The sequence below is a fragment of the Mustela putorius genome, unplaced genomic scaffold (assembly GCF_011764305.1).
Source record: "Mustela putorius furo isolate JIRA1106 unplaced genomic scaffold, ASM1176430v1.1 tig00000854_pilon_pilon_pilon, whole genome shotgun sequence".
Classification (NCBI taxonomy): domain Eukaryota; kingdom Metazoa; phylum Chordata; class Mammalia; order Carnivora; family Mustelidae; genus Mustela; species Mustela putorius.
In genome coordinates, this window is record NW_025421496.1 from 7,353,890 (window position 1) to 7,366,248 (window position 12,359).

Below are 12,359 nucleotides of genomic sequence, written 5' to 3' on the forward strand. Positions count from 1 at the left end.
TCCACTTATGAAATTACAAAAATAAGAGAAATGTGAATCAAAAGTTATTTCACATAAATTCCTCTTTAAAAAATACTGAAGAGGGAAGCCTAGGTAGCTCATTCATTCAGCGTCTGCCTTCAGCTCAGGTCATGATCCCAGAGTCTTGGGATCGAGTTCCACATCCGGCTCCTTGCTCAGCAGGAAGACTGCTTCTCTCTCCCTCACTCCCCCTGCTTGTGCCCGCTCTCTCACTGTGTCTCTCTCTGTCAAATAAATAAATAAAACCTTGGGGGGGAAAAAAACCCAATGGAAGAAATAACAGTTATTTCCAGAAAAAGTTCTCCTTTGGTCTGTTTTGATTTCAGCCTTGGAAGTGATGAAACAGAGAAGTGAATGGGTCCACCTCAAGCCCCAGAAACCCTGACAATAATTCTTCTTAAATGTGTAGAGAGCAAGATTGGGTATAGATGGCTGCAAGTATGAGCAGTAATTTCCCCCACAACTGTTTTCTGTACAGCCGTGGGGAAAATTATACCATTTTGCTCCTCATATACCTTATGTCAGTAAAGAGACGTAAGCGAAGCAAGGCTGAATATTTTGTCCCCCAAAACAGTGAATGGGCGAAGAAGGCTGAATTAGCTACTTAAAATCTCTGAGCTGCTGGACATTGCTCTCTCTGCCTAGATTGTAATTCATCAGTGCTGGACTTAGAGGGGTTTTTAGGAACACGTTTGCCAATAAGTGTTAAGATACCCTGGTTTGATTAATTCCAAGGATAAAGACCAGAGGAAGACCTTATTGGGTCTTGGAAGAGAAAACTCACCTAAGTACGTTTAGTGGGATAGGCTCCAACAGATCCCTTGGGAAGGGGATACCGATGTCAGTGAACACTGTTTCGTGAGCCAGTTGTTCTGAGATGGACAAAGGCAACAGATTGTGGAGCCTTTTCAGGGAGAGGGTTAGGAAGTAATGTGACATTATCAGTGGGCCTGATATCTGTGGTGTTTCCAAACCTAGAAGCCTGTAGGTATCTTGGGTTCTGCATCTGAAGAGAAAGCTTATACTTGCACATAAACAAAAAACCTTGTCAGAACTGGATGTCCCGAAAAACTTCGCAGGAGTTCAGGCTTTAAAACCAAACAAAAGGTCATTTCAGCAATGAAAGTTGGCAAAGATAAGACTTCATTTTATTTCCTCATGTATGGTAGACAGTTAGGGTGAATCTTCTTTTTGTTCAGAATCCCAGAATACTAAGGCCTAATTTAGCTTGAAAGAGGTAGTATGCAACAAGTTGATTTTATAACATTTAGTCGATCTCCTGAACTGTTTACTCTGAAAGGCCATACAGATTGAACATAAATATTCCTTTGAATAGCCTATAAATAAATTCATGAATGATAGTAATAGAATGAAAAATTACAGATCTGTACCTTCCTTGGGTTTTACTGGCAAAGAAAATAAATATTTTTATTTAAGTTAAGCATCAGTTAAACATCTGCCTTTGGCTCAGTTCATGATACCAGTGTCCTGGGATCGAGACCTGCACCCGGCTTCCTGTTCAGCAGGGAATCTGCTTCTCCCTCTGCGCACCCCCCCTTCCCTGCTTGTGGACACGCACACACACACTCTCTCTCTCTCTCTCACAGAAATAAATAAAATCTTTAAAAAAATAAGTATTTGTGTAGGCTGTGAGATAAATTTAACAAAGTGACAGTATGTTTTTGTATTCTTGATTTTTTTTTAAAGATTTTATTTATTTATTTGACAGAGAGAGAGCACAAGCAGGCAGAGAGGCAGGCAGAGAGAGAGAGGAGGAAGCAGGCTCCCTGCTGAGCAGAGAGCCTGGTGCGAGGCTCAATCCCAGGACTCTGAGATCATGACCTGAGCCGAAGGCAGTGGCTTAACCCACTGAGCCATCCAGGCGCCCCTGTATTCTTGATTTTATAATATGAATAAGCTTTAATGTGTTTTATGGGATAATAATTACTTAATTGCTTTAAAGAATTATGAAAGCAATCTGCTTATGTTCTTTGAAAAGTAATACTTCTCACTGCACCGCCCTGGGGATAAATAATAACAGTGTGGTATACAAATTTTTAAACCTTTAAATGTATATATATTTATGAACATATCTTTTCTAATTTTTAATTTTCTTTTTGTACGATAATGGGATCGCACTATACATATTATTATATAACTTCCCTTTATTCATTTAACAATATAACTTGGATGTCTTCATTACACTGAGAAGGGATTTTTATCCTTTTAATGATTGCATAATATTCCACTGTTAGGTTGTCCCCCACCAGCTAGCCCTCTATATAGATAGATATGTAGGTTGACAGATATTTTTGCTATTACACATAACCCTGCAGTGGACTTCCCTATACACATAGGCTTGCATTTATGACTTTCTGGGGGAGACACTGCTAGATTTGGAATTGAGTCAAAAAATATCTACAGAATCAGGGTATCAACTGATGTCGGGATAGGTCTGGTGCTTTATGTACATCAAAATCATCATTTGTTGATTTGACTACTACTTGTGCCTTGTTTTATAATCCCTCCTACTTATCTTGCTTTTTCTTTTAAAGATCATCATAAGTATTCTTTTTCCACCCACCATTTTGTCGTTGGAATTTAAAAGCCGAGCAGAGATGTCACATGTTCCCCAGTCGCAGGACTTCCAGTTCGCGTGGTATTACGGCGACCAGAACCCCGGCGCGAAAGAAAGCGCTTCTGTGGTTAGTACAGTATCCTGATGAATGTCGTTTTCATGGTATGGACCACACCCAAACACACACATGCACAAAGGTTGCTTATTAAACAATGTAGTTAGTGGTCTTAATCATATTATCTATGATCGGGTATAGCACGTATGATACATCTAATTTACCCCCATATATGATTAAGCAAAATATCCTGTTCTTTGGGAAAGAATATCATTATTATATCTTGGCAGGCGCTTAACTTTTTATTTTCCTTTGTAACTAGTAGAATAAATAGAGTCACTATTTCTCTAAAGGGACAATGAAGAGGAGCACCTCATGGGCTCAGCTGGTTAAGTGTCAGACTCTTGATTTCGATTCAGGTCATGACCTCAGCCTGTGAGATCCGCCCTGCATCAGGCTCCACACTGGGCGAGGAGCCTGTTTAAGATTTTCTGTCCCTCAGCCCCTCCCTCATTCTCAACCTTTCTTTAAAAAAAAAAAGAAAAAAAAAAGGAAGTTATAATGAAGAATGCCTCATATCCTTCAGGTTTAGGTTTTGCATTACCTCCAGAACATTGAATCTTGTCTGGCACAGAGCCTGCTTCTCTCTCTGCCTCTGCCTGCCATTCTGTCTGCCTGTGCTCACTCTCTCGCCCTCTCTCTGATAAATAAATAAAATATTAAAAAAAATAAATAAATAAAATAAAATTGCACTCAGTAAGTATTGGGGCACCTGGATGGCTCAGTGAGTTAAGCCTCTGCCTTCGGCTCAGGTCATGATCTCAGGGTCCTGGGATCGAGCCCCCGCATTGGGCTCTCTACTCAGCAGGGAACCTGCTTCCCCCACTCTCTCTCTCTGCCTGCTGCTCTGCCTACTTGTGATCTCTCTCTCTGTCAAATAAATAAAAGCTTTAAAAAAATGCACTCAGTAGGTATTAAATGAAAAATAAGTAATTATAAGTAATCATTAGTTTGTCTGGCTGCCATCTGTTGTGATGGGGTGAGAATCCATTCTGATTTGTTAATGCCTCTACCAGATCAGCTGTTAAATATTTTGACCTTTGTGCCTGCCTGGGGATTCCTCTCCTTTACCCTCCCCTGCTTCCTTCCATCCCCGCTTCACTAAGCCCGAGCGTTCTATTTGGGGTTCTCAGAATACAAGAGATGACAGGTACATTTTAACCTCTGTGGAATGTGTGAGCAATTATCTTACAAAGCTGGGCAGTCAAGTTATTACAATTGTGATTGTTCTGGCTTAATGATCTGGTTCATAAGCTTAGACCACTTCAAAATTTCTTTAAGGAAGGATAAGAAATGTAGTGTTGACTTAACATCTTTAGAAATAAAATGAAATCTTTATATGTGAGATATTTTGTTTGATTTTGCTTATTTATGTGTTCATGTTTAGTTAGTTTGTTGAAATGAAAAATGGAGAGAGTTGCTTATCTGCCTACCTGTCTATCTATAAACAAATATGTAAATATGTTGGCAGTTGGTAGCAAATTGTGGTTTGCAAGTGGATGTTGCTTCACTTTTGGCACCTATAAGGTTCACGGAAAGATAAGCTCTCATGAACACTTAAGTCCTTGTAGATGGCTGGAACATTCCCCTAAGTAGTTGTTAAAGGGAAGCTTGTAGAGAAGAAAGTCCTTCCTTAAATGGCAATTAACACGCTTTTAACATTAAAAAATGTAGTAAGTTCTCACAGGTTCCTGAAAAATTAAACTTTGGCTGTAGTGTAGTGGTCCTTTTTATCACGTTGCCCATCTGGATGGCTGGGACATGGCCATATTGATTTATTAATTCATTGACTATTTAATGGCCACTGCTCATGTGCCAGACAAGATTCAATGTTCTGGAACACTGCAGTAACTAAGGCAGACGTGACCCTTGCCACCACAGAGGTAACCAGAGATAACCAGAGATAACCAGAGGTAACCAGAGATAACCAGAGGTAACCAGAGATAACCAGAGATAACCAGAGGTAACCAGAGGTAACCAGAGAGGATATCCTTGATACCTCAGCATTATTCAATTTAAAACTTTTATTGAAAAGTGCCCCAGACCTGCTCTGTTATGAATTATAATCACAACAACAATGTTCTTTTGCCTTTGAATTTAAATCAGAGCAGTAGTTTTTGATTACCTGCTCTGTTTGGAACATTGCTAAGCAGAGAGAGTGTGGGTGGCATCAACATTAGATGGAATGTGGAAGATTTCACATTCCTGGTTAAAGATGATACATGTGGGGCACCTGGGTGGCTCAGTGGGTTAGGCCGCTGCCTTCGGCTCAGGTCATGATCCCAGCGTCCTGGGATCGAGTCCCACATTGGGCTCTCTGCTCAGTGGGGAGCCTGCTTCCTCCTCTTTCTCTGCCTGCCTCTCCGTCTACTTGTGATTTCTGTCTGTCAAATAAATAAATAAAATCTTAAAAAAAAAAAAGTTATAAAAAAAAATAAAGATGATACATGTGATTAGTTGAGGAACACAATTTGTGTTACAGATTTTGGAAGCAAAATGAAGACAGGTGAGATGGAGATGTTCTTTGAGTGGATCTCGGTGCTTTGGCCCTGTGGTCATCGTGGGTGTTAATGGAGAAGGAAGGCCATTGTCCTGAAGCTGGATAGAGTCAACTTCTGCATCTGCCTCATGAAGTTTTATAAAAGTCCTTGCTGAAGCCTCTACAGGCAAAAGAACTTTGCCGTGTGAACTTTCAATCTCTCTAGCTGCTAGCCCTTTAAAAACGTGACTTTTGATGACTTGAGCTTTCTTATAGCAAGATGGCAGAATGGCTTAACTAGGAGAAGAAGAAGAAGAAGAAGAAGGTTCTTCTCACTTGGGGTGAGCGAGGATTACAGGCTGGTGGCAGCTTCGTGCACGAGGTGGTAGATAAGCTGGGGCTTGACAATGTGTGGAAATAGCATTTCCTTGGGGAGATGGACAGTAAGTAGGGGTACAGAGGTAGGAAATGCAAGGCATGTGTCAAGCACTGTAAGTTCTATGGTTTGACTTGAGTCTAGGTTGTAGTGGATATGGGACAAGGAGGGACTATTTGCAGGTATGGCTGGGAAGGTAGATGGAGGCTAGATCATGGAGACTCCTGTATATGCTATGAAGGAATGTGGTGTTTTTTCTATAGGTAATGGAGATCCAGGGACGCACATGACCAGAGTAGCAGGATGATCTGACCATTAGGAGAATTATTCTGCCTCCAGTGAATAGGATGACTTAGCAGGAAGATAGGCTGAAAGCAGGGAGAGTGTCAGCTGACAAAACTGTCCAAATGAGAAGGATTAAGGGCTTTGACCAGAGTTAGTAGCAATGGGCATAGAGAGGAAAAGAGAGCTCTTAAGTGAAGAATCAGGTAACGTTTGAACGCGGGGCATGGGTAGAATGGAGATCGCAAATACGATGGAGAGGCTGATGGTTAAAACAAGGCCATCTTGAAGGGCTATGGGGGTGATTGGAAAAGAAGCAGCTTTGGAAGGAGAAAGACAAAATTAGTCTTAGACATGTTGATCAACCACAGTGCAAAAATAGTTTCTAAAGTTGAACAATAAGCTATTTTATCAGAATGTCATTAAGTGGAAATGACAACAGTGACCACGATGGAAAATAGGTATGAGTTGCGGTAGAGTTGATTGTGGCAGCTGTGGTTGTATTCTGCGTGCCTGCTGATCAGAGTCCGGTCCGAGCGAGAGGAGACAGAGAGGATGGGGAGGGGGAAGGACGGGGACAGGAAGGCGGAGAGGACGGAAGGCAGAGACAAAGAGAGTTGGATTGATTATGTTGAGATTTGAGTAGAATAAAAGCTAGGTACGTGAAATATTCTTGTTTGCCTTCTTCTAAGGTGAGGCGAGGAGGAGGATGTTCTGAATCTGAACTTACATTCTTACATGGTCTTCGTCATGGTAGCTGGTGTCTTGGGAGTTCAGCTGAGAGAGAAGCTCAGTTAGGACTTTATAATCCATACCAAACCGTCAAGGGTAAATAATACCTAATGAGAAACTCCTAGGAGAAAAAAAGAAAAGAGAGTTATTTAATTACATAGTCATTACTGAAATTGCTTTCTGGGGTCTTTTTGAAGTGGTACTGATGTCATTAAAATCACAGTAAATGATGACTTTTCTCATTGGCTGTAAGCTATTTTAAGTCTAGACAGGTTCAGACCTGTTAAGAACCAGGTCATTTCCTACACTTTGAGTCACAGTGCCAATTTCACTGCCCAAAACGAAGTGAATGACAGCAGTCTGTCAGGCCATCCCAATGCCTGAGACCCCCCAAATTCCATTTGATCAGGGTTATGGACAATTCAAGCAACATTGATTGATTTCTTGGCAGGTAAAATCATACCAGTCTTGCCGGTGTGACACTAGACGGACATCTTTTGTGGATAGGTCAAAGAAATGGATTCATCTAAGAAGCAGCAGAAAACATTGCTGTGTTTTCATTTAGTATTTTTTCAAATCACCCAAGTAGTGCATTTCCTGTTTAAAAATTAGAACCACACAGAGCTCCATAAAGTAGGGTGACATCTCTTTGGCTTCTCTTTTACCTTCCCTAAATTCCCTCTTCCTAAAAGCAACCGGGCTACAGGTGATTTTTTTTCTTTTCAGTTCTCCGCCCTTCCGCCCCGACTTTATAAAAGGCTCTTCTCTGTGCACACCCATAGGGCACTACACAGCCACTTGTCTGCCTCTGAGATGCTTACTACTCATCACAGACAAGGGTTAACCTCTTTGGACTGACACACACACCCCTAGCAGAATGTGTGTATAACACAAATACTTGCTTATAGTCTCAGGAAGTTCAAGGAACTCTGGAAGCTCCAAGAGTCCATGAACTTCAGGCAAAGCACCTCTGCTATCAAAGCTAGAATTCTGAAAGTAATGCTGTGCCCAACTTTCCTGGGAATTGGAAACTGTATCTGATGGATGTCCATTTTGACCTCCTCTATTACGGAAGTAATTATCTGTTAATGATTTCATTGGGGGTTTTATGATATTTTTAGATTCTAAAATACCAATAAAGGAGACTAGGCAGAACAGGAATGGGGACCATTTTTAAATCCTTGGAACTATCCTTAGTTTGACTAGGTTTTGCAGTTGGAGACTTAGCTCGCATTTCAGAGAAGCCTGTGCTCCTTACCCCAAAGTCAGAGGTTTATACAATACACAGTTTTCTTTCTTCCAAGACTAAGATTCTAATTTGGCAGGTGGGTGCCCAGTTAATTCCTAATATATTTATTATCTTCATATAGATTATATATTTTGGATACTTGCAAATGTTAGTATTTTACTTAAGGCTCTAACAATAAATCTTTATGTATTTTGCAGAAAGACTATGATTTGGAAAGAGGCCCCGATGAGAAACCAGATGAAAATCAGCACTTTGATTTAAAGAGCGATCCCCAAAGCCTTCCATGGACCAGGAAAATCTATGAGTTCTACAGTGCTCCAATTGTCAAGTTCTGGTTTTATACGGTTGGTCTCAGTGCAGCAATTAAATATAGTCTTCATGCTGGCCAGTAGTCAATGATGATTTTGGCAATGATATGCTTGGTTTTGTCAACTTGCGAGAAAATGAAGAAATTCAGTGAGGGAAAAACAAAAAACCCCAAATGAAAAAGGGGTTAGCAAAGAAGATTGGAGGGAGGTGAGGAAAGGTTAGAGCCCATCTCTCCCACCATGGGAATGAAGGAACAAGCGTTTTCTTCTTTCCTGAGTGCTTCCATTAGCTCTGCTGGGACTGAGGGAAAAAGTGGTGAAAGTGGTTGTAGAATTAATGGTGGGGTGGATTCTTTTCTCATCTTGGGCAAAGAAATCAGCAGTTGAATTGATTTTTCTGTTTGTTAGAAACAATGTGTAATATAGACAGGAAAAATGCGAAGTGTTTGCTTTTTGTCTTCAATAACATAGGACTATAAATATATAAATATATAGGACTATAAATATATATAAATATATTTATATATTTTATTTATATTTATATTTATATATAGAGAGAGGACAATAAAATTTTATTTTATTTTATCCTCTTTATTTTATTTTATCCTCTGACACTATCCCCCCCACCTTTTGGAGGACATTAAAATTGTAGAAGTTAAATTTATGAACAAATACTATATCTAATATTGATTATAGTAATATAGAGAGATCATTAATAGCACTTTAAATGTGATAAGTGATTTTCACATTTATTTAAGAGCATTTTTCTAATGCTTATATATACTTTAAATTTCTCATGGCCAAGATCGTATTTCTAAAACATTTGAAGTGTGATTATAGAAGGACATTTCTCTAAATGTGTTGTATTTCAGAATATTTACTCGCCCATTCAAACATTTGTTGCATATACTTACTAAATATGTACATAGCTCTGTTTTCAAAAATCAAATATTCCTTCAAACGATGAAGTTTCATCATTTTTGCGAATATGCAACAAAATATTCCAAAGGCTCTGATAGTAGCTTCAAGAGATTTTTAACTGTAGTCACATCATTGGGAAAAGAGTATTCAAGTATTTATGTCTGTAGAGATTTCCAGCTGGTGAACTCTTAAAGAACTATTTATTTATTTGACAGAGAGAAAAGAAGAATACACAAGCCGGGTAAAGGGCAGAGGCAGAGAATGTCCAAATAGACTCCTGAGTGGGGAGCCGGATACAGGGCTTGATCTCACGACCCTGAGATTAGGATCTGCACAGGACCTGTGCCGGATCCAAGAGCCAGATGCTTAACTGACTGAGCCACTGAGCACCCCCAGCTGATGAACTCTAAGAGACAGGAGTAAAGCTCAGAAAATAGAATAACAACAACAAAGAGTTAACAAAGGGAACCAATTAGCCAGCCAGGTCTGCCCACCATAATGGAAGGGAGCATGGGCATTTTTGTCTTGGCTATCACATTGCTGTGTTACGATGTGTGTGCTTTACTGAAGCAGTGTCTTGTTATATATGTGCTGGTGAAGAAACAAAAAATGTAAACATGTTTGGATCTTAAGATGGAAAGAAATCAAGTGTCGGGAACAATATTACCAGTATTTGTGGTGGTTTAGGATCTTGCCACCGTGAAGCCAAAGAGAAAAATTAAAAAGAAAGAAAGAAAGAAAGAAAGAACAAATTTATTTAATTATGTGTCTAAGCAGTCATCAAACATGCTTAGACTTTGAGGCATAAGCCTAGAGAAATAAAGAATTAATAGAATTTACCTTAACTTTCTTCTATGCTTTTCTAGCAGGTTCTTTATCTCAGAGGCAGCAATACCCATCATACTTCATGCATGCCTCAGGCACCGCCTGTTGGATATATGGCTTCCCAGCACACACACACATTCTCTCTATTGATCTGGCACTTTGATGCATCTGAGGCTATTTAAAGAACTGCCCTGTCAGGGTGCCTGGGTGGCTCAGTGGGTTAAAACCTCTGCCTTGGGCTCAGGTCATGATCTCAGGGTCCTGAGATTGAGCCCTGCATCGGGGTCTCTGTTCAGCAGGGAGCCTGCTTTCCCCTCCCTCTCTGCCTGCCTTTCTTCCTACTTGTGATCTCTGTCTGTCAAAAAAATAAATGAATCTAAAAAAAAAAAATAAAAATAAAAAACTGCCCTGTCTCATGCATTGCTGGTTTTTGTGGAAATTGGTAAAGCCTTTTTGGTGGACAGTTGAGTAATATGTGTCGTGGTTTTAAAGGTGTATGCCCAGCGATTCTACTTCTGAGAATATATTTTAAGAAAATAAGACTTTAGATAAGATTGCAAAGCTATTCATCACAATGTATATTTATGTGTGTGCTTACTGTGCCTTAATTCTTTGGAGATCTTGGAGATCTAGTTTTAATATGAACAGTTAGTAATTAAACATGCATTTCTGGAATGTCTACCATGTGTTAGGCCAAGTGCTGAGTGCTGAAGATACAAATGCCAACAGTCTTTAATTACAAGGACTCACAGTTGGACAGTACTTTCCCACTGACCAGTATGTTTTAATCACATAAAATAAAGCTCCCAGAAGGGGCATCTGGGTGGCTCAGTTTGCTCGTTGTCTGCCTTCAGCTCAGGTCATGACTCCTGGGATCGAGCCCCGAGTTGGGCTCCCTGCTCGGTGGGGTGTTTGTTTGTCCCTCTGCTCCTCCTCCCTCTTGTACTGTCTCATGCTCTCTCTCTCTTTCAAATAAATGGAAAAAAAAAAGTTTTAAAAAACCAACCTCCAACAAAAGTAAATGTCACAATTTATGACATTTGAAAATAGACACCTACGGCTACTGCTCATTGGTATTGGTGTGTTTGGGATACATGTTTTCTATGCTTAGATGGAGGGGAAGTGTGTGGTTCTTTCCTGGCTTCTTGGCATGCTGTCATGTGCAGGATTCTGGAAATTCCAGTCAGGAGCATACAAGAAGAGACAGTGTCCCCTTCCATGCATTTGGGAACAGTGACCTTCATTCCTTCCTTTGAATTCTGGGACAGAAACTAGAGATTGTTCTGCCTTCCTTGAAACCAGCTTATCGATTGGGGGGCAGTCCCAGTTACATTGCCATGTTATGACGTTGATGTTCCTGTGTGTTTCTGACTGGCTGTTTGTCTCTGCTTGGCCTTCTCCATTACGACTCTCACTCACATCCAGGGAATGTGTGTCCCCCTCCTAGATGGCATATTTGGCGTTCCTCATGCTGTTCACTTACACTGTGTTGGTGGAAATGCAGCCCCAGCCCACCGTGCAAGAGTGGCTCGTTATCATTTATATCTTCACCAATGCCATTGAGAAAGTCAGGGAGGTGAGTCACGCCTTCTACCTTTGTCTTCACCTCTGCAATGAGGTGTTTGGGGCTCATAATGAAAACGGGCAGATGGGTCAAGAGTAGGGGTGAGACAGGCAATGCTAATCCTAATTTGCTTGCTACAGGAAGGGTATTCAGGGGAACATCTTGGAGCTCAACCCTTACTCTTTGCCATATACTTGGCTGGTTGCTGTTCCTTGAAAGCAGTTATTTTTAAAGATGTCCTTATGTGTTTATCAGTCTTAGAGGGACACTATCTAATTATTGTTAGACCCGTCAACTATTTGACTTCCCAGAAGTTTTTTTTTTTTTTTAATGAGATTGATTTTTGTAGCCTACCATCACTTGCCCGTTGTCAGCTCCATTTCACACAAGGCATGGAAATGGCCGGGCTGTGCAATAGGTAAAGACTTCATTTATAGCTTTTGAATTATTTTACTAACACCTTTGAAAATTGAAGCTGCAAATCCCTGAGGCAAGGAGTCCAAAAAAAAACAAAACAAAATGTTTATTTTTAGTTTTGCAAATGAGTCACTTAAAAAAAAAATAACTTAGCATCCATGCCATTGTACCTGCAATCAGTTACGTACAGGACAGTTAGGACTTTGTTTTCCGTATCGATGTCTGTGTATCTCGGTGTGTATGTATCTCTGTGTCTATGCACTTAGACACTTATTTTGTCCTGGAGCTGATATGACCAACATTATACACCAAGTAAATGGATTCTTGGTAATTATACCTAAATCGCCTGCTAGTTACTATTGTGGAGTCTATAAAGAACAATTGAGAAATATAAAACAATTACCTGAATTCCACCATTTTTTAATGCTCCAGGGGAAGAAAGTTAATTATTTTACATTTGAATTTGATACTCTGTTGCAGGGGTAATTCCTT

The 12,359-nt window shown here is 40.1% G+C and overlaps 1 protein-coding gene across 1 annotated transcript in view; it reads left to right on the forward strand.

The window, feature by feature from the left end:
- The window catches only part of TRPM6 (transient receptor potential cation channel subfamily M member 6), a 174,686-nt gene that overhangs the window by 105,573 nt on the left and 56,754 nt on the right, over window positions 1-12,359 (forward strand). Inside the window, exons 18-20 of the mRNA XM_045085383.1 lie at window positions 2,577-2,726; window positions 8,030-8,176; window positions 11,334-11,462. Coding sequence (XP_044941318.1) covers window positions 2,577-2,726; window positions 8,030-8,176; window positions 11,334-11,462 — 426 coding nt within the window. The remainder of the gene's footprint in view (window positions 1-2,576; window positions 2,727-8,029; window positions 8,177-11,333; window positions 11,463-12,359) is intronic.